General features: G+C 43.4%; 3 protein-coding genes across 8 annotated transcripts in view; all 3 read right to left on the bottom strand.

Moving 5' to 3' along the window:
- LOC132469700 (NLR family CARD domain-containing protein 3-like) overlaps positions 1 to 11,469 on the bottom strand; it is a 26,374-nt gene extending 14,905 nt beyond the window's left edge. The window contains exons 1-2 of one of the 3 annotated variants that reach the window (XM_060067700.1): positions 10,923 to 11,469; positions 10,699 to 10,795 (exon numbers count right to left, since the gene is read on the bottom strand). In XM_060067700.1, the coding sequence (XP_059923683.1) occupies positions 10,699 to 10,781 (83 nt within the window). In that variant the 5' untranslated portion in view covers positions 10,782 to 10,795; positions 10,923 to 11,469. The remainder of the gene's footprint in view (positions 1 to 10,698; positions 10,796 to 10,922) is intronic. The other 2 variants (XM_060067699.1, XM_060067701.1) reach the window with 2 other exon arrangements.
- The window catches only part of LOC132469698 (NACHT, LRR and PYD domains-containing protein 3-like), a 49,923-nt gene that overhangs the window by 1,381 nt on the left and 26,745 nt on the right, over positions 1 to 21,797 (bottom strand). The window contains exons 7-16 of one of the 4 annotated variants that reach the window (XM_060067694.1): positions 10,368 to 10,484; positions 10,178 to 10,294; positions 9,994 to 10,104; positions 9,715 to 9,784; positions 6,605 to 6,824; positions 3,661 to 5,440; positions 3,113 to 3,286; positions 2,737 to 2,910; positions 2,542 to 2,588; positions 1 to 308 (exon numbers count right to left, since the gene is read on the bottom strand). The exon at positions 1 to 308 is cut by the window's left edge and continues 1,381 nt beyond it. In XM_060067694.1, coding sequence (XP_059923677.1) covers positions 1 to 308; positions 2,542 to 2,588; positions 2,737 to 2,910; positions 3,113 to 3,286; positions 3,661 to 5,440; positions 6,605 to 6,824; positions 9,715 to 9,784; positions 9,994 to 10,104; positions 10,178 to 10,294; positions 10,368 to 10,484 — 3,118 coding nt within the window. Of the gene's footprint in view, positions 309 to 2,541; positions 2,589 to 2,736; positions 2,911 to 3,112; positions 3,287 to 3,660; positions 5,441 to 6,604; positions 6,825 to 9,714; positions 9,785 to 9,993; positions 10,105 to 10,177; positions 10,295 to 10,367; positions 10,485 to 14,595; positions 15,546 to 16,021; positions 16,069 to 16,244; positions 16,419 to 16,600; positions 16,775 to 21,797 lie in introns of those variants that run through there. The other 3 variants (XM_060067697.1, XM_060067695.1, XM_060067696.1) reach the window with 3 other exon arrangements.
- LOC132469713 (E3 SUMO-protein ligase ZBED1-like) lies at positions 17,616 to 20,125 on the bottom strand. Its single transcript, XM_060067724.1, has 2 exons — positions 18,837 to 20,125; positions 17,616 to 18,592 (listed from the first exon to the last, which is right to left on the bottom strand). The coding sequence occupies exons 1-2, from the start codon at positions 19,925 to 19,927 to the stop codon at positions 17,935 to 17,937; spliced, it is 1,749 nt and encodes a 582-aa protein (XP_059923707.1). The 5' UTR covers positions 19,928 to 20,125; the 3' UTR covers positions 17,616 to 17,934.

The following is a 21,797-nucleotide window of genomic DNA, read 5'->3' as shown; positions in this document are numbered from 1 at the left end:
AGAGTAACCTTTATCATAACAACTAAGACTCCAGGACTTGTTGTTCCATCCAAGCCAGCTGTCACGACCTTCTCTCCTTGTGATTCCTCTGTATGTCACTCCTATGTCAACACGTCCTTTCATCTCTACCTCCCAGTAACAGTAGCCAGGCAGACCCTCTCTACACAACACCTGGGGAAAGGAGTCAAATCTCCCTGGGTGATCAGGATACAACTGGTCCACTCCAACCAGCGTCACCTTTCTGTTGTCCTCAGACAGAGAGAGTCGTCTGTGGGCTGTGTTTGGGTCCAGTGTGAGTTCACAGGCATCTGATGGGAGAAAAAGACATGATGAGCTGATGAACCATTCTTCATCATCATCATCATCATCATCATCATCATCATCATCATCATCATAATCATCATCATCATCATCATCATCACTTGTGCTGTTGTCTTGCATTCTTCTTCTTATACCGGTCCTGTTTCACGTTCATCTACTCTACAAACATTAACATAGAAAGTCTAAATATTATCGTATGATAGCTACTTTAGTGGAGTATTGTAGCCTGGAAATCCAGATCCACATTTAGAAAGCTGTGGGGTCTGGCAACGAGTAATGAAAATGGCCCAACTCGAGGGGCGGCACCAAGCATGCATTTGACAATATCACTGCACGAAATTGGATAACACTACGACTAATCAGAAGAATACACAGGGTTGGTAAAACAGCAACGCTTTCAGGCCCCGTCCACACAAAGCCGATTTCATGGCGAAACCGCAAAGGTCTTGTACGGTTCGGCCTTCCGTCCACACGAAGCCGGCGAATCCGCTGACCGAAACCGCAAACTTCTGAAACCACCCTCGGAGGTGGTTTCAAATCTATCCGGTTTCGTTTTGGTTTCGTGGGGACGCCTGAAACCGACTGAAACCGCAAACCATGACGTCATCGCCCCACCCCTCGACCTCCTAGCCAATGGCTCTTAAGCCCGCGGAGGCTCAGAAATCACAACAAAAAAGATGATGGCGGACTACAAGCTTGTAATCGTCCTGCAGCATATCATGTCCCTTGTTGGGTTGCTAAGCCATTATTTATTGAGAATCTAGTTCGCCATCGTAGAAGAGCTGTTTGTTTGTGTTGTTAGTGGTTCGGGGGGCAGCCTTTATGCGCATGCTCGCCTCTTCTTCTTCTGGTTTGTGTACCAGAAGCAGCGCCCCTTATGGGCCTGGAATGTTTACTACAGCGTTTCTACAGATCTATCCGGTTTCGCTTGGCTTCGTCTTTACGGAGATACTTCGAAACCGGATAGATCGAAACCGTAACGGTTTCGCCCGTTTCGGCTTCGTGTGGACGGGGCCTCAGCCCGCCTATATCAGATACATCGATGTGATTGGTTAATGTTCTGGGCCAGGGGAATCGGGGAGTGATGCTGCGTTCAGAGTATTCTCTGCGAACCGACTCGGATCTCGGATCTGACGCCACGCCCACACTTCAAGCGTTTTATTATTTCGCTCGGTGGTTGGAGGAAAACATGGACGCCACCCGGAAAGCTGTTGTCGCGGTAGCATTGGCAGAGGACCAGGCGCTCCAAAATAAGTAGGCTATAGGCCATAGGCAAAGATGCGGACGCAGTAAGGTATTGCAGTAATACGAGTGATTGAAATTGCCATTTAAACCGACAAAGTGGTCCAAGCACAATGAAAACAGTTCATACTTCAAGTCACACCGGGCGCAGCCATCTTGAATTCTGTCTCGGGATTTTGCTCGGTCACCACTGAGTTCATCCGAGATGGCGAGTTCGCCGTCCGAGGAAAAGGGGCGTGTTTTTGCGTGTCGCTAGGCAACGGATGGATAATAAAACGCAGCATGAGTATATTACCCATTCCCAGAGTGAATCGCTGAGCAAATTCAAATTGTGCTCTCGCGAGAGCCGCCGTGTCCCGCGGGACCCTAACCGGGTCCAAAGACATGCAGGCCAGGGAAACATGTGGGGGGAATGGTCAGAGATTCAGAGGAAGCGGGCAGGAGCGGGATGAAGAAAACATTCCCGCGCAGGTCTCAAATACATACATATTATACATCAAAACGAGGTTATATCTAATCAGTGATACTTTCACAAAATGATTGGGCGTCATAGCAGTTATGTATACGCTCATTATACAACAGTTAGGAACCAATCAGATTGCTGGATTCAGGCCCCCCGTTGTATAAATATATATACATAGTCTACATCCTTTCATGATATTAGACTTTGAACGGTTCGGATACACATACATTGTAATCAACCTGTGTAAACAACAGACTGAACCAGCTGAGCTAACATATAGGCTGGAAATGAACTGTTGGTACCATGACACTGGTTCATACATGCTATGCATACATAGACAGATGTAACATACACCTACTACATACCTACACAAACATACCAGACATACATAAAGACGGAAACATACACACAATTACACATTTGAATGAATAGACGTCACCTCCTGCTGTGCGGATGGACTTTCCATCTCTATAGTAAGTGTATGTTTTGATAGATCAAACTAAATTGACGCTTACACTTCTTTAGAGCTGGTTTCAGCCTCCACAGTCCACCGTGCTCCACACTGGGTGGAAAAAGAAGTGAGAGCAGCATGTTGAAACATTCAGCCTTCATCATCTGCTTACAGCTGCCTTTTAAAAAACTTCATCTAGCAGCGGGTTGAATCCTTGTAGGAGACATTGTCCCCGAGTGGTGAGATGACCTCTCCATACCTGAGAGTGTCCAGTCTCCAGCGTGGATCCTCCAGTCCAGCAGAGAGCAGCGCAGCTCCAGAGTCTCCTGGATGATTGTAGCTCAGGTCTAGCTCTCTCAGATGGGAGGGGTTGGAGCTCAGGGCTGAGGCCAGAGAATCAAAGCCTTCCTGTGTAACCAGGCAGCCAGACAACCTACACACACACACACACACACACACACACACACACACACACACACACACACACACACACACACACACACACACACACACACACACACACACACACACACACACACAGGTGTGGATTATTACTTTTCTGGATGTGAATCAGTCAAATACCTTCTGATAGTGAACCTTGTGGTGTAATTCTTGGATCATTGAGTAAAACTGACCTGAGAGTTTCCAATCTACAGTGTGGACTCCCCAGTCCAGCAGAGAGCAGCTTCACTCCTGTATCCTGCATATCATTGGTACTCAGGTTAAGCTCTCTCAGACTAGAGGAGTTGGAGCTGAGAACTGAGGCCAGAGCTTCACAGCATCTCTCTGACAGATGACAGCCATTCAGCCTTCACACAACAAAAACAAGACGTGTTAGGAACTGTGATTAAAATAACGTTCCTCTTTTACTTTTCCATAATGAAGGAATTGTCTTTAAATCTTCTTTAAGAGATGTTTTATTATTTTAACAAATATATACTAGTCAATATATTATATCCGTAAATGTCAATTCAATATTTGGTGTAACATGTAGATTATTGAAAATATGCTTTGTAGTGTAGTCTATTGTAGCATTATTTATATTGTCTTGCATGCATTGCACATGTCATTGTAAAATTACAGTAGAACTGCAGATATGTTATGTATATTATAATAACCTTTATAATCTATATTATGTATATTGTGTTGTGTGTATGGTAAAACTTGTTATTAGTGAACCTACAGAGATGTTTTGGAGGCTTTAACCACTGGCAGCAGCCTCAGAAGACCCTCCTCTGAAGCAGAGTATTTCTTCAGGTCAAACACCTCCAGCTCCTCTTCTGATGACAGTAAGATGAATACCAGAGCTGACCACTGAGCAGGAGAGAGGGATTCTCTTGAGAGTCTTCCTGATGTCAGGAGCTGTTGGATCTCCTCCACTAGAGAACGGTCGTTGAGCTCATTCAGACAGTGGATCAGATTGATACTTCTCTCTGGAGAAAGATCTCCATTTATCTTCTTCTTGATGTAAGACACTGTATTCTGATTGGTCTGTGAGCTACTTCCTGTCTGTCCCAGCAGACCTCGTAGGAGAATCTGATTGGTCTCCAGCGAGAGGCCCAGGAGGAAGCGGAGGAACAAGTCCAGGTGTCCATTCTCACTCTGTAAGGCCTTGTCCACGGCACTCTGGTAGAGATTGAGTATATCTTCCATGCAGGTTTGTTGTTCTTCTGAGAGAAGATTGACCCCAGTTTTGAGAAAGAACTGAAAGACATAGAGGGCAGCCAGAAACTCCTGGATGCTCAGATGGACAAAGCAGAACACCTTGCCATGGTACAGCCCACACTCCTCTTTAAAGATCTGGGTGAACACTCCTGTGTGAGAGGCTGCCCTGATATCAATGTCACACTCTGCCAGGTCTGACTCGTAGAAGATCAGGTTGCCTTTCTTCAGCTGGTTAAAAGCCAATTTTCCCAGAGAAACAATGATCTCCCTGCCCTCTGAACTCCAGTCTGGATCTGTTTCAGCCCTCCCATGGTACTTCCTGTCCCCCTGTATGGACTGAACACGCAGGAAGTGACTGTACATCTGAGTCACGGTCTTGGGCATCTCCTCTCTTCTCTTGGATGTTTTGAAGAAGTCCTTCAGAACTGTAGCTGTGATCCAACAGAAGACTGGGATGTGACACATGATGTGGAGGCTTCGTGATGTCTTGACATAGGAGATGATCTTGCTGGCCAGCTTCTCCCCTCTGAATCTCTTCCTGAAGTACTCCTCCTTCTGTGGGTCAGTGAACCCTCTCACCTCTGTCACCCTATCAACACAGTCAGCAGGGATCTTATTGGCTGCCGCAGGGCGTGTGGTTATCCAGATACGAGCAGAGGGAAGCAGGTTGCCCCTGATGAGGTTTGTCAGCAGCACGTCCACTGAGGCGGACGTTGTAACATCAGTCCAGATCGGGTTGTGCTGGAAGTCCAGAGGAAGTCGACACTCATCCAGACCATCCAAGATGAAAACAACTTGGAACCGGTCGTATCTGCAGATTCCTGCTTCTTTGGTCTCGATAAAGAAGTGATGAAGAAGTTCCAGCAAGCTAAACTCTTTCCCTTTCAGTAAGTTCAGCTCTCTGAAAGGGAAGAGAAATGTGAAGTGTATGTCGTGGTTGGCATTGCCTTCAGCCCAGTCCAGAGTGAACTTGTGTGTTAAGACGGTTTTACCAATGCCGGCCACTCCAGTTGTCATTATTATTCTGATTGGTTGATCTTGTTCAGATAAGGGTTTAAAGATGTTATCACATTTGATTGGTGTTTCCCCCTTGGCTGGTTTCCTGGAGGCTGTTTCAATCAGTCTGACCTCATGTTCCTTGTTGACCTCTTCACTGACTCTCTCTGTGATGAAGAGCTCTGTGTAGAATTCATTCAGAGGTGTTGAATGTCCTGCTTTAGCGATTCCCTCAAACATACACCTGAACTTCTCCATCAGTTGGGACTTCATGTTATGTTGGCACTGAACAGCAGCAGATCCTAAATGACAAAAGTACACAAGACAAATATATCCTCATGCAATGGTTCGTATGATATCATACGAAAAGTAATGCGCAAATTTTCGTAAGATTCCTCCAAATTTCTCAGCTTTCTGATCGGAATATGCAATATTTTGATATAGATTCATTATTACGAATCTACATAAATTCTTTCCGATCTCGCCAGCAAACACAACAATCTCCATCTTTGCTTGGGTTCTTTATATGGATGCTATGAATGCTGAAAACCAAACATGGCTGATTTTACCCTTGTTTCGGCATAAGCATGTGTTTTGATGTTGACTGGTAACTTAAGATATAAAGATATCATGCAAATTTGTACCAGACCAGCCTGAGTGGAAACTTGTCAATATTTCCTGTTAAATGATCAACATCATGATAGTTAGAGGCTTCATTCCTTGTGGTCGGGGAAGCCGGACGTGAAAAGGACTGCATGTTACAGATTCAACATGTTCAGGTTTATTCTGTTATTTACACGGACATATGATAGGTGTCATGACAGTAATAATTATAGTGAATCATTGGTGACTTGCTAGGCTGATATAAGATAACAAGATAGTGTTGCATCTCTCCAACTGAGATATTCTGCTGTTGATTTGCAGCATAATGTTCAATATACTTTAACCTGATAATCCCACAATAACCCTACATATCTGGATCAAACCATGAACCTGATACCCCCACAATAACCCTACTTATCTGGATCAAACAATTTAATCTGATACCCCCACAATTACCCTACATATCTGAATCAAACTATTTAACCTGATACCCCCACAATAACCCTACATTTCTGGATCAGACCATTTAATTTTGATACCCCCACAATAACCCTACAAATCTGGAAAAAACATTTAACCTGATACCCCCACAATAACCCTATATATCTAGATCAAACTATTTAACCTGATACCCCCACAATAACCCTACACATCTAGACCAAACCATTTAAACCAGAAGTGGAAAGATCTCCAAATAGAAGGTGGAAATGTAGAAATCTCACATTATTTAATTGAAGTGCAGAACAATTATGAATCTCATGCTGCTCTTCAAAATTAGTAATTCTTCTCTGTTTTCAAGTTAAGAGTATCTTCTGCCGTTCAAAATAAATGTCTCCCCTGTCTTCAAAATAAGAGACTCTTACCGCCCCCAATTGTGTCAGCCAGTTCCTCCTGGTTCATCTCTATCAGGCAGAGCTTTGTGATGTCTGCCACTCCCTCTATGGCGCGCCTCCTCTGCTCAATGTTTTTACCATCCTCCTCCTCCATCTGACTCTCTGAGCATTGTGGGTAATCTGGGAAGAGATCCCTCCAGTGCTTCTTCAGCTCCTTGTCTAGAAAAGCGTGTGCGTTCTCCTCAGCCCTCTGGAACAGAACAAAAATCAAGGAGAACTTTACTCTGAACTAACTGAGGACATCAGAAGCATCTGTCCTGGATTCAGTCCCGCTGGTCTAAAGAGGGAAACCTGGGGACTATTAGCACCACAAGAGATGCTTTCTAATGTTCCTTTAGAGCCAGGCCCGGCGCCAAGGACGGGCCAGACCGGGCCGGGCCCGCCCATTTGATGTCTTTGCCCTTTTAAAAATAAAATGCATTTTACTTTTTTATGAAATTTTTTATGTTAAGATATATATGATGTCAGATACTATGTCAAATCTCATAAAAAAAGGTGTACAAAATAGAGACTATGTGATTGACATACATGTAAACCTATCACTATTCAGAATGCATCACACGGGAACGTTCAAGTGTAATGACGGCGTTATACCTTAGCCCATTATGCAAGCTAGTAGCCTAGCCGCTAAAACGTCTGCTTGACCAACGATGGCCACAGTGCAGGTAATAAGCAAAGCACATGAAAACATTTCCCAGCTGCAAAAACTTGAAAACTTGTTCCCAGACGATGTGAGAGTGGAAGCGGTGGGACTGCTGAACCCAGTTTCAGATTTATTGCGCTTCTGATGAGCAAGATTCTGACCCTGTTTGAACCACCAAATAGCTCCAATCAAAAGATATGGATCTCCACACAGCTGTCCAACTGGTATGTACACAGCTGTCCAACGTGTATTGAGGGCATCCGCACCGAAACGGAGTTCAGTGCGTTATGGGATCAGTGTACAGAGCCAGAGGATACATCTAACCCACAAAGCAAGAGGAGATGCACATAAACCAACAAAGTTACAAGATTTTGTTGTTGGGCAGGCTCTGGGTGCACGAATTGACCAGGACAACACAGCAAAATGACAGAGACTCAGGGCCCTATCGTGCATCCAGCGCAATTGACTTAATCACTGGCGCATGTGTCGTTGCTAGTTTGCAACTGGCCCAGAGCTTTCTTTTCCCTCCTGCGCCACACGTCGGAAAATTAGGGAATGATCTTGCGCCCCAAGGGGCGCAAGTTTCAGAAACTACTTGCGCCAGAAACCAGGAAATACCTGGTTTAAAGTCAGTGGCGCGTTGTTCAGATGCTATTTTATGGGCGCATGCATAATGTTGCTTGTGCACCTTGCGCATACACTTTGCTTCTCTCATCTACCTAGCCACAAATTCTTGGTAAATTATTTGGGAAAGAACAGCTGATACAGCGGTAATAAGTTGTACTTTTAAATCTATGCATCTGCAAACACCGTACAGCAAACACATATTTTCTTGACACAGACATCGTGTACATGCCCATAACTTTTTGAGTATTTGATCGTGAGAAAACATTGTTTTACCGCGAGTGAGTGTTAAAAAGAATGAATGAATGGGGGCACGCGTGTGTGTATGTGTAAAATAATTAATGAATGCGGGCGCGCGTGCGTGCGTCCATCTGTTTAAACACACGCAAACTAAACACGTAACGCATAATACAGTCCATGGCAATGTATATTAACGGGGGGACACATTCATATTAGGAACACAAGTCGATAACGATAATGTATACAATAGAATACAAAATAAACCATGTTTATAATGTATTGCGTCTATCATTAAATAGAACCACAGTTACCGCATATTATATGTTATATCATATAAGTTATATTTGCCGAAATTTATTTGAGGACTGAAGTTGTGGAAGAAATCCTTATTCCATGTGTGAATTAGGCTGTATTATTTGGCCATAAACTGAGCCATTTGAAGGTTGAAATTCATGTGCATCTGTCTCATCGGAGACTGCAGACGCACTGTCAAAATATCAATCCCCTCTTAAAGGGGATGGGAGCTGGCACGCTCGTTGGTTTATTGCACGTTACGCCCAAACCACACCTACGGGTAATTAGGCTACTTCAGACCAACCCTTTTTAGATTTGCGCCGGGTGCAAGAGTATTTTTTTGCGCCGGTAAAATAGCGATCGCGCCATAGAACCCCCGACAAAGCTACTTGCGCTTGGCGCTTCTCACTTGCGTTTCAGACCCTTAAAATAGGGCTCAGACTGTATTATGGATGTATTGACGCAGTTTGCTGAGAGATGGCACGACGCTTTGGAGAGCACAACAGTGCGCTTATGGAATCACTGGTTTCACGTGACCCAGAGAGTGAAACTTTTTTGGACACAGAAAAAGTGAGGCCCCTCTTGGATTTGACCCGCACAAAACTTGTAGATGCTGAGTTTGTGGTAGCCGACAGTTCCTTCACACCCAAATCGAAGGCTCCACACGCGCAGAGGATGATAATTGGACTGTGAAAACACTTTTCACCATTTTCCACAAGACCCTGGAAGCAATGCCCAGTGTCTTGGTGGCATTTAAGTCTGCTTTAACTTTTTCCACTGCCAAATGCGAAAACTAATTTTCGCATTTGTATGCGGCATCTTAGCAAAGCCCCCCTCATTCAGCTCAGTTTTGAAAAGGAGTTGACTAAAAAATGCAGGGAGCAGTGAACCGTTTGCTGAGGAGGTTTAATTCCACAGGGAAAAGGCGTCTCCAGCTTTACTAGCATCGATCGGGGAGTAATCTATTTTCAGAATGGTTAAATCTCACACTGTTCAGTCAGTGTTGCAGATTATGGGGTTGTTGCCTATAGTGTGATTTTACTGTTGTCAGCTTGGTTGGAGAAGGGCAACGTTGAGGCCTAAGCAAAGCTGCTGTTGTGATGTTTGTGTTTTTTTGTGGTGATGCTGTTTTTAACTGCCATTTGTTTTTTTTGCACCTGTCTGTACTAGTAATATTTATTTGGGCCCTCCCCCAAAATCGACATGCCCCCTGCAGAGATTTGCACTGGCGCCGGGTCTGTGTAGAGCTAAAGGAAATTTCTTGTTGGACTTTACCCACCTTGATCAGCACTGTTTGATTCTGCTGTACTGAATGAGCACTGGCAACCTTAGACCTCTCCTGGTTTTGTCTGTGGAGAGAACACACAAACACACACACACACGCACACACACACACACACACACACACACACACACACACACACACACACACACACACACACACACACACACACACACACACACACACACACACACACACACACACACACTTTGGATCTACTTTTCTTGACTTACATACATTAAGTTAGATAAATCCTCTTCTGCTTGAAACTCCTACCTCTGCTTTCTGGTGGGGCGTCCATCTTTCAATTCAGGAGGTCCAGACCAGTCACTCTTCATGGAGACACGGCTGGGTCCAGGGGAGTCTGCTCTCTCCTGCTGGAATCTTCTAGAAAATAAGGACCAGGATATATTGATGTTTGATAGATGCTTTGTATTTTTAATCTCTGATAAATCCTCACCTCTTCTCAATAGACGGATTTCCCTCTTTAAACACTTCAGGTAGATCCATAGAGCGGTCACTCTTCATGGAGACACAGCTGGGTCCAGGGGAGTCTGCTCTCTCCTGCTGGAATCTTCTAGAAAATAAGGACCAGGATATATTGATGTTTGATAGATGCTTTGTATTTTTAATCTCTGATAAATCCTCACCTCTTCTCAATAGACGGATTTCCCTCTTTAAACACTTCAGGTAGATCCATAGAGCGGTCACTCTTCATGGAGACACAGCTGGGTCCAGGGGAGTCTGCTCTCTCCTGCTGCTCTGGGCTTCAAGACAACACACACAGCTTTTACTCAGTCTAAGGATGGAGTCATGATGTATCATGACTTCTATGGGACTTCTATGTGACCAGCATGTGTTGTTGGTGACCTTGGGTATCTTGTAAGGCGCCTCTAAATTAAATGTATTATTATTATTATTATTATCACTGCTGAGCTCTGAGATGGACAACAGTCACAGACAGAGAGATCCTCTTCTTACCTCTTAGCTTTGCTCTGGCGGCCATGTTCCCCAGACAAACTGATTTTAGAGGTAGGACCCCCCTCCTCTATCTTATCATCCATAGTAGTCTGGAGACCTGGACACAAACACAACTATTGTTCCTGCAGACATTCAGCGTTTGTTTATTCTCTTCTTTTATAAAAGCTGTTTATTGCTGCTCACAGGGAAGTATCAAGATCAAGTTCAGCGTGCAGATATCAGACCTACTGTTCCCTGTGCTGGTTAAACCGCTCTGAAGACATGTCCATATATGGACTTCCTCATGTCGTATGACATCACACCCACATCTATGCTGGCAGGCCCACAGAGAACTAGTTCCAGAACAAGATGACGTGTAAACACCTTCACTAAACAAGGTGGCCGTCTTCCAGTCTTATGATGATATGACTCATAATAATTCTAATAAAACAACTGTTCTATCCTAAGTACCGTTTAAGTCACCCAAGGACACTTGTGATATGAGACAAAACCTGTATAACCCCTACCGGCTCCTTAATGAACTCTCTGTACTGTCTAAACCCACCTGGTCCTTAATGACCTGTTTCTGCATTCACTGTCAGTCACTTCAGATAAAGAATCTGCAAAATCATTCAACAGTAATTTTGACAAAGAGCCATACATCCATATATTGACAGAAAACCAACCATCAATCTACTGATACAAATCAAAGTTCTGCATATTTAGGATACATCAGGGATCAGAGTTGAGTACAGTACCTTAGTCTTCTTCCTGCTGTAATGAAGTGAGCCACACCAAACTGTCAAACTCATAACAAGAAAATTATGCTGTGAACCAACCGGTTGGACCAGTTCCCCTCCCAGTTCATACTCCTCTCAGACTTGCCTCCTATAGGCTGCTGTTCCATGACCTCACTCAGTGATGAAGACGAATCACTTTATTAAAATATGAACGATAGACAGATAGCTCTGATGTCTACAAGCTCAGACAGAGAAAAACAAAGAGACACTTGATAGTTCAGGCAGCATGTAGAGCCACTCAGTCACTGATGCAGAGTCCTTCTACACCTTAGATCCAACAGGAACGCAGTCAATTTACTAAACAAAAGATCATTTTCTCCAAACACTAACTCCAACAAATTAGAGCAACAGCTAAACTTAAGCCAAAATGACACAAAACAAACTAAAGTAATTAAGTTTGAACCGCATATTTACCGTATGAGTGTTCTTGTTGGCTTGGATTCTTTGTGTGCTTTTAATTATCCATCTTGCTGCACCCTTTACAGGCAGGCATTCAGCACACCTTTAGTCTGATTAGAATCAGTACATTGTACAAACATTCTAACGTGATGTCATTCAGCATTCAGAAGCAGGTACTAAATGAAATACAGACTGGATTGTTACGACCTCAAAAATGGATCCTTTGGAACATTTGAACATTGATGTAGAAATTGAAAATTTCGACATGACTGCAGCTGCTGATGTGACAGCATTAAAGGTTATACAAGGAATTGAGGAGAAATAAGACCTTGAACAGTATAGTATATGTAGTGTTATCATAAATAATGGTTATGTTTCTATCATAGCAGGGTTATTTTCTCTTTAGTGATTAATCTGGTTGGGTTGGATTCTTGTGTTCCTCCATCTTGCTACAACATCTACAGGCTGGTATTCAGCAACACACACCTTTAGTCTCACTAAATCAGTTCAGTGTATCAACATTGTAACGTGACGTCATTCAGTATCCAGTAGTTTGTGGAGGCAGTGAGGAGAGAAGTAGTCATAAACTTTTTATTTGTTGCTTCTCATCAGGAGACCCTCTGAAAGCAGGCAGTATTAAAGTGTGTGGTATGTCTCTGTATATGTGAAGGCATGCATGGCCAATATCCACTCCCATTAATACCTGTGTCAAAACCCATTATACCCTATTTTATGTAAGGGAGGGAAGGGGGGGTACCCTTCCCTCCCTTATATTTTTTTACAATCTGTGAAACAAGTACCTTGTTTCACAGATTGTTTTCATTTCACTTTATGTATGAGGTGTACTGTATATCTATAGCTCAAAATCTAAAAAATAAATCATAAAAAAAGTAATAAAGCGTGTAAGCCTGTGTGTAACTTAATTTAGATTAGTAGGCCCATAGTCTCTATTGTGTAGTAAAGACAGACTTCCATGACTATGTGTAAGCAGGTGCGTGTTTTGAGGTCTTGAGAAACATCTGCTGAGCTTGGAGGATTTCAACTGAAGAAACAGGAAGTAGAATCATCTGCTGAACACCACAGGTGCAGTTTGTGTTGTTTCAGAGGCTCATTGAACCCTCTAGTGGCCGCAGCCAAAACTGCATGCAGGGATTTAAATATCCTGATAATGAATCCTTCTTTATTGTCATGCCTTGCCCTATAATAACCAACACAAAGGGTGATAATTAGTCGTGTGACTAATTATCTTCATGAAACAGGCCCTGGTCTTATTCTGTAGTACGGTGGCCTGCATGGGCCCTCTCCCATGCTCACCCAGGCAGAGAAGGAGATGTCCCTTCTTCTGCAGCTCAGCACCACCGCCTCAGACACAGACCTCTGTGTGTTTCAACATGGAGGCTCAGGGTCCTGTTAGACGCCACGGGGGAGGTGGTGTATTAACCAGCCTGCCAGGATCATCTCTGGAGAGACGCCAGTAGCTGGGGTCTGTTTCCTGTCGGGTCGCTTCTAGAATTCTCTCCATATTCTGACACTCTTCGGGCGTTTGAGTCTGATATGGAAATGCACTTGCTGGTATCCTGATTATTAATGTTGGTGTAGACAAAGCATCTGTTGTGCTTTTTATTGAGTGAACCCCCAACCTTAAAGGAGACCTATTATGCTTTTTCGACTTTTATGACCTATAAACATTGTTATAATGATTGATAGTCATGTTTAACCATACACAAAAAACGATGTAGATTTTCGGGAAACTCTTCCTCTCATCTGGGCGCTTTCAGCATTCTCTGTCAACGCTCGGTTTCGTCCTTTTCCGCCCCCTCGCCCCCCTCCTGCCAACCCAACTCTGTTGTGATTGGTTACCTTCCTTGAAGCGCGCGCGCGGGCAGATTTGACTGCCTCTACGTAGATGATTTCCCGGAAATGTGAACAAGTGAATCGCAAACGTTGTCCCGAGTGTTTAACGCTCTGCACAGCCACCCCAGACTGTCAGCAGGGAATACGTCGAAATGCATGTACGTCATTATTTGACACTTTAGTATGGTTAAACATGACTATCAATCATTATAACAACGCTTATAAAAAAAGTTCAAAAAGCATAATAGGTCCCCTTTAAAGTGTAAACTGATCCTCTGCTGAACACACGAGAACATTCAGTGAATCCACAAGTTGTTTATTACCATTATGCTTTATTAACCAGTACAACAGAAAAATAGTCCCTTACATGAACACAATAAACACAAGGACTCAGCGGCAGACATTATAAATCCTAAACAGGAGCACATATCTTTAATAACTGAACATGTTCTGCTGCTGTGTTGCTCCCCACAGAACACAAGGAATCAATACGCATTCGCATGCGTCATTCACAACATGATCAATAGCTTTACCCAGACCACTTTCATTATGAATATAATATTACATCTGCTCTGAATCAGGTTCCATGTTAGGCTTATCAAAGTATAAACTGATATCAGACCCCTTTAGTTTGAAACTGTTATCAGTGCCCTTTAGTTTGAAACTGTTAATGTCTGAAAATATACTAAATATTGTAGAATAAACAAGTTTTGATTCACAATCAATCAATATTAAAAATATATTTTACGTTAGAAATATAGTCTTTGTTAAACCTGCTTAACCCTATGGGACATTTTAAAGTACATTTTTAAGTCTCTTCCCTTCATGGTTTATCAAGCAAAACTTCTTAGAATCAAAATATAATGTAGAATTGAGTACATGTATTTGAATCAACAAAACACAGTGACAACACAGTGTGTATATTCATATGTGTTTATTCATGTTTGTGTGTGTGTGTGTGTGTGTGTGTGTGTGTGTGTGTGTGTGTGTGTGTGTGTGTGTGTGTGTGTGTGTGTGTGTGTGTGTGTTCATACATGTGCTTGTGAGTGTGTGTGTAATCATATATGTGTGTGTGTGTGTGTGTGTGTGTGTGTGTGTGTGTGTGTCTGCATGTGTGTTGTTTGTGTGCATTAAAATATGTGTGAATGAGTATGTGCATGTGTATGTATGTGTGTGTATTCATATATGTGCGTGTGTGTGTGTGTTTATATATGCATGTGTGTGTATTCATATATGTGTGTGTGTGTGTGTGTGTGTGTGTGTGTATGTGTTGCTACAACCGACACAGAGACACTGAGGTACCATCACCCAATAACCTCAACCCAGGGAGGAGGTCCTCCTGGGTGAAGGTGGACTGGAAGGTGTGGATGAGTGTTAGTGTGTCTGAGGACCAACCTACTCTGTAGAAGGACAGAGTGCCAGCAGGCCGGTCCAGATACACTCCTACTCTGGTAGAGCCAGCGGGGGGAAGATTTGTGTCTGATCTTCTATTGTTGTAGTAGGCAGTGTAACCATCATCATAACAACAAAGACTCCAGGACTTGTTGTTCCATCCAAGCCAGCTGTCCCGACCTGCTCCTCTCCTTGTGATTCCTCTGTATGTCACTCCTATAGCAACAGCTCCTTTCCTCTCTACCTCCCAGTAACAGCGGCCATTCAGAGCCTCTCTACACAACACCTGGGGCCAGGAGTCAAATCTCTCTGGGTGATCCGGATACAACTGGTTCTCTCTAACCTCCGTCACCTTTCTGTTATCCTCAGACAGAGAGAGTTGTCTGTGGGCTGTGTTTGGGTCCAGTGTGAGTTCACAGGCATCTGACGAAGAACAAGACATGATCAGCTGTTCATCACCATTCTTCGTCATCATCATCTTCATCATCATCATCATCATCATCATCATCATCATCATCATCATCACTAGTGCTGTTTTCTTGCACCCTTGCATCCTTTTCTACTCTACAAGGTACTACATAGGTACTATAGTGGACTTGTGTGCCTTGACTTTTGATATTTAAAGTTAAAGTTTATTGCAAATCCAGGTTAATTACAAATGAACATTGAAGCCTATAAAATGTACCAACTGCATTTACTCCGTCAACTTTTAAACTGCATAATTCATTATTCATTATTTTGTCTGTTGTAGTGTTTTGCAGTGAATACTACTGAATGGTTAGACTCTCCTTAAATTTAACCAGTCCACATTTGAATGAACGGACGTCACCTCCAGCTGTGTGGATGGACTTTACATCTCTATAGTTAGTGTGTGTTGTGATAACTAATCAGACACTTACACTTCTTCAGAGCTGGTTTCAGCCTCCACACTCCACCGTGCTCCACACTGGGGGGGGGGGGGGGAAGTGAGAGCGGCATTGTTGAAACATTCACCTTCATCATCTGCTCTCATCACTTTCTCCGCAACATGAGTTTCAGCTGCTTTTAAACCACTTCATCTAGCAGTGGGTTGATTCCTTGTAAGAAACTTTGTCTTTGACTGGTGCGCATTCCTGTCCATACCTGAGAGTGTCCAGTCTCCAGAGTGGATCCTCCAGTCCAGCAGAGAGCAGTGCAGCTCCTGAGTCTCCTGGATGATTGTAGCTCAGGTCCAGCTCCCTCAGATGGGAGGGGTTGGAGCTCAGAGCTGAGGCCAGAGAAGCACAGCCTTCCTGTGTGACCAGGCAGCCAGACAAGCTACACACACACACACACACACACACACACACACACACACACACACACACACACACACACACACACACACACACACACACACACACACACACACACACACACACAATTGTCTGGATGTAAATCTCTTAAATGTCTTCTGATACTGAACCTTAAGGTGTAACTGCACTTTGAGTAAAATTGACCTGAGAGTTTCCAGTGTACAGTGTGGACTCCCCAGTCCAGCAGAAAGCAGCTTCACTCCTGAATCCTGCAGATCATTGGTACTTAGGTCAAGCTCTCTCAGACTAGAGGATTTGGAGCTGAGAACTGAGGCCAGAGCTTCACAGCATCTCTCTGACAGATGACATCCATTCAGCCTTCACACAAAATAAACAGAACATGTTAGAAACCTTGATTAATGTTTTACTTGAAATGTGTTATTAGACATGTCTTAGCAGTTCAACTAAGTCAATACAGTAGATCTTCAAAATATGACTTGGAGGTCAGATAACTAAAGATTCAACCCACTTAAGATCCAATGAAGACACACTGCCTTGATCAGAAAAAGGCAGTAGAAAATGTGTCTTGAGCCCTGAGAGGACATATTCTACTTATTTATTCAGACCTGAATCCTTCAGATCATTGTTACTCAGGTCCAGCTCTCTCAAACTAGAGGAGTTAGAGCTGAGAACTGAAGCTAGAGCTTTGCAGCATATCCCTGACAGATAACATATATTCAGCCTATGCACAAAATAAACAGAACAAGTTAGGAACTGATTAAAGTAAGTGTGTTGAAATCTTTTATTAGTAATGTATTATTAATTTAACTAATATGTACTAGTCAATTAATGAGATCCTTAAATGTCAATTAGAAATTGGGTGTAAAATAGTGACTATAGGAAAGATGTTTTGTACTGTTTGAAAATGGTTTTGAATATTCATTAATATTATTGTAGTATTATTTCTATTGTGTTGTGTGTATTGTACATGTTATAAGTACAACTGAAGAGATGTTTTGTATAAACATTGATATATAAATATATATATATATATTAGGGCTGTCAAAAGATTAAAAATTTTAATCTGATTAATCACAGGGTAGCTGTGGATTAATCACGATTAATCACGATTAATTACCATTCATAAATATGCCCGGAATTTCTGAATTTCTCTGTATATTGTTGTAGGAACGGAAAGATAAATGACAGAAGGTGGATATATAGGCATTTAGCATGTTCTTTTATTCATGAAAGAATCCAGATGATGGTGTTATTAATAATGAAAAATAAAATCAAACTTAAACATACCACACCATATTTCAATTTTTGTTTTGTGCCAGTCTCTTTGCAATGCCTATGAGCATATAACATTTTTATTTTTATTTTTTTAATCAAACTTAAAGATAACAGTCATCCCAAACGTTATGGGCATCTTAGCCATTGCTAAGTTTAGAATGGTTAAACATTGGTTGAACATTTTCCCTTTTTTAAATTAACAAACTACCACACCTTCGTACAATAAAATGTGTCTCTCTTGGCTATTCTTCTTTTAGCCAGTTGCTGAGGCAAACTAACTGGTTGACATTTTCTGAAAGTAAGGCTGACCGTTTCTTTTGCACGATGTGGCCTGCCACCGAGAAGAGTCTTTCACATGGAACTGTGGATGCAGGAGTCGCTAGATATTTGCGAGCCAGCAGGGCCAGCTTGTCATGGGCTCCTGAATGAGCAGACCACCACTGCAATGGACAGTCCTCCATACTAATGCAGGGCTCTGCCCTGTACCTGTGTATGTCTCTGCCAGGCTGCACCTCCTCATCAGAATCAGAATCTGAGCACATTTGTAGGAGCAGGCTCATTTTCTTCTTGGGTGGCCCATCTTCAGAAGTCTGTGGAGACCTTCTTGGTGATTGTTCATGCAGCATGCCTCCCAGTGTGGTCCACACCTCTTCTCTTTCACTCTTGGGCAGGGTCTTCAAGTCTTTAAAGCGTGGATCCAGGGCCGTTGCAAGCTTGAGCCATGCGTTGTTGGTCTTTTCTTGGCGGGAGGCTAGGTCTTCTTTGAATGCCGTCTTAAATCGCACCACATATGCAGGGTCCTCATCAGAGACCTCCATTACACGACGCAAGTGGCAGAGGGCAGGCAGTACAACAGAGCAGGATACATAGGCCTCCCCACCCAGGATCTCAGTTACATACCTGCAGTTGAATGACACACACACACACACACACACACACACACACACACACACACACACACACACACACACACACACACACACACACACACACACACACACACACACACACACACACACACATCATTAAGTTATTACAACAGAAGTTGGTAGTTTACAAAAAGGTAACATATAATTTCAATTTAATTAATTACATTTTATTTCAAACTATAGGCCTATTAATAATTCATATGTGGATTACTTACCGACAGGGCTCTAGAAGAGTCTCAAGTCTTTGCACCTTGTCCCATTCTGGTGGTGTCAGCATAATGAGTTTGTGCTGCTGTTGGTCCAGGGTTGCTTTTATTGCTGCTTGATTGCGGTTCAGACGCTTGACCATATCCACCGTCGAATTCCAACGTGTTGGAACGTCCTGGACCAGCGGCTCCTGCTTCTGTCCAAGGGCAGCTTGTTGTGCTTGAAGCTCCGCGGTGTTTGCCGGACTGTGTTTGAAGTGGCCCACAATTTTGCGAGACTTGGACAATGCATGCACAAATCCGCTGTCAGAGAGGCTCACCGTGATGCTTCTCTGTAGGATGTGAGCTATGCAAGGCATGTGCTCAAATGTCAAAAGTCTAGCCGCAGCGATCATATTGCGTGCGCTGTCGGTCCCTATAGTTGTGACTTTTCCTTCTATTTCCCACTTGCGTGCTACTGTTAGGAACTGCTCTGCACATGCTTCTGCAAAGTGACGCTCTTCTGTTTTCATTGTAGTTAGCGCAAACGACTTCAGTTCCCATGTTTTAGTGATATGATGTGCAGTTACACCCAGGTAATTGTTGTTACTCACAGAGGTCCAGTGGTCTCCTGTCAGGGCGACATAGTCAGCTACAGCCAAATCCTCTTCTTTCTTTTTCTTTTCCGTTTTGTAGAGGTCGTGGATTTTAGTCATTACTGTGCCTCTTGACGGTGGCTTGTAGAATGCGTCGCGTGAAGCAACTTGTAACACTTCCGCGAGGCCCTTGTCCTCGACAATATTAATCGGCCGACAGTCTTTTGCAATCCATTTGGCAATTTTTTGGGTCAAGTTCTCAGAAATAGACTTACTTAATGCACGGCCTTCGGTGAGCGTTGTCTGAACCAAGCCCCCTGGTCTTGCCCCAGAACTTGAAGAGCCGACAAACGCATGCTTAGCGTTGATATGGTACTTTAGGCTGGAAGTGCTTCGGTGAAACGAAAACTCCTTCTTGCAGAGTGTGCAAATCACTTCTTGTTTATTAAGTGTTCCATCTTTGTTTTTTTTAAATTCAAACTTTCCATCCAAAGGGCCAACAACTTCTTTCGGTTCAGTATCCATCTTGTGTCTCAGTCAAAACTCTAGAGCGGCAAATAGCGGCGGCAAGTGCTGGAGCGGGAAATATTGGGCGGGTCATTTTGCGCATGCGTTAATGCGTTAAAGAAATTAATGCGTTAATTCCACAAATTAATCACCCTGCGTTAACGCGTTAATTTTGACAGCCCTAATATATATATATATATATATATATATATATATATATATATATAAATAACTTTTATATTCTAGGCTGTACATTTTGTTGTGTACAGTAATACATGTTGTACCTGAACCTACAGAGATGTTTTGTATATTATCCTAACTTTTGTATTCTATATTATGTAGATTGTGTTGTGTACTGAAATACATGTTACTAGTGAACCTACAGAGATGTTTTGGAGGCTTTGACCACTGGCAACAGCCTCAGAAGACCCTTCTCTGAAGCAGAGTATTTCTTCAGGTCAAACACGTCAAGCTGCTCTTCTGATGACAATAAGATGAAGACCAGAGCGGACCACTGAGCGGGGGAGAGAGATTCTCTGAAGAGACTTCCTGATGTCAGGAGCTGTTGGATCTCCTCCACTAGTGAACAGTCGTTGAGCTCATTCAGACAGTGGATCAGATTGATACTTCTCTCTGGAGAAAGATCTCCATTTATCCTCTTCTTGATGTAAGACACTGTATTCTGATTGGTCTGTGAGCTGCTTCCTGTCTTTCCCAGCAGACCTCGTAGGATAATCTGATTGGTCTCCAGAGAGAGGCCAAGGAGGAAGCGGAGGAACAAGTCCAGGTGTCCGTTCTCACTCTGTAAGGCCTTATCCACAGCACTCTGGTAGAGGAGGAAGAGTGTATCTTTCTTGGAGGTTGTTTGTTTTTCTGAGAGCAGATTGACATGAGTGTTGATGAAGGAATGAATGACATAAAGGGCAGCTAGAAACTCCTGGATGCTCAGATGGACAAAGCAGAACACCTTGTCATGGTACAGCCCACACTCCTCTTTAAAGATCTGGGTGAACACTCCTGAGTGCACTGAGGCTGCTCTGATATCGATACCACACTCTGCCAAGTCTGCCTCGTAGAAGATCAAGTTGCCTTTCTCTAGCTGGTTAAAAGCCAGTTTTCCCAGAGAAACAATGATCTCCCTGCTTTCTGAGCTCCAGCATGGATCTGTTTCAGCTCTCCCATGGTACTTCCTGTCCCCCTGTATGGACTGAACCCTCAGGAAGTGGCTGTACATCTGAGTCACAGTATTGGGCATGTCTTCTCCGCTCTTTGGGGTTTTGAAGAAGTCTTCCAGAACTGTAGAAGTGATCCAACAGAAGACTGGGATGTGACACATGATGTGGAGGCTTCGTGATGTCTTGATGTGGGAGATGATTGTGTGGGCCAGCTTCTCCTCCCGGAATCTCTTCCTGAAGTACTCCTCCTTCTCTGGGTCGTTGAACCCTCTCACCTCTGTCACTCTGTCAACACACTCAGCAGGGATCTGATTGGCTGCCGCAGGGCGTGTGGTTATCCATATGCGAGCGGAGGGAAGCAGGTCGCCCCTGATGAGGTTTGTCAGAAGTATGTCCACCGATGTCGGCTCTATGACATCAGTCCAGATCGGGTTGTTCTGGAAGTCCAGAGGAAGTCGACACTCATCCAGACCATCCAAGATGAAGACAACTTGGAACCGGTCGAATCTGCAGATTCCTGCTTCTTTGGTGTCAAAAAAAAAGTGATGAAGAAGTTCCACCAAGCTAAACTCTTTCCCTTTCAGCAAATTCAGCTCTCTGAAAGTGAAGAGAAATGTGAAGTGTATGTCCTGGTTGGCTTTGCCTTCAGCCCAGTCCAGAGTGAACTTGTGTGTTAAGACGGTTTTACCAATGCCGGCTACTCCAGTTGTCAT

Source organism: Gadus macrocephalus, chromosome 12, assembly GCF_031168955.1.
Source record: "Gadus macrocephalus chromosome 12, ASM3116895v1".
NCBI lineage: Eukaryota > Metazoa > Chordata > Actinopteri > Gadiformes > Gadidae > Gadus > Gadus macrocephalus.
Note: the sequence above shows the minus strand (reverse complement) of the source record. Positions and strands in the feature narration are given on the sequence as shown.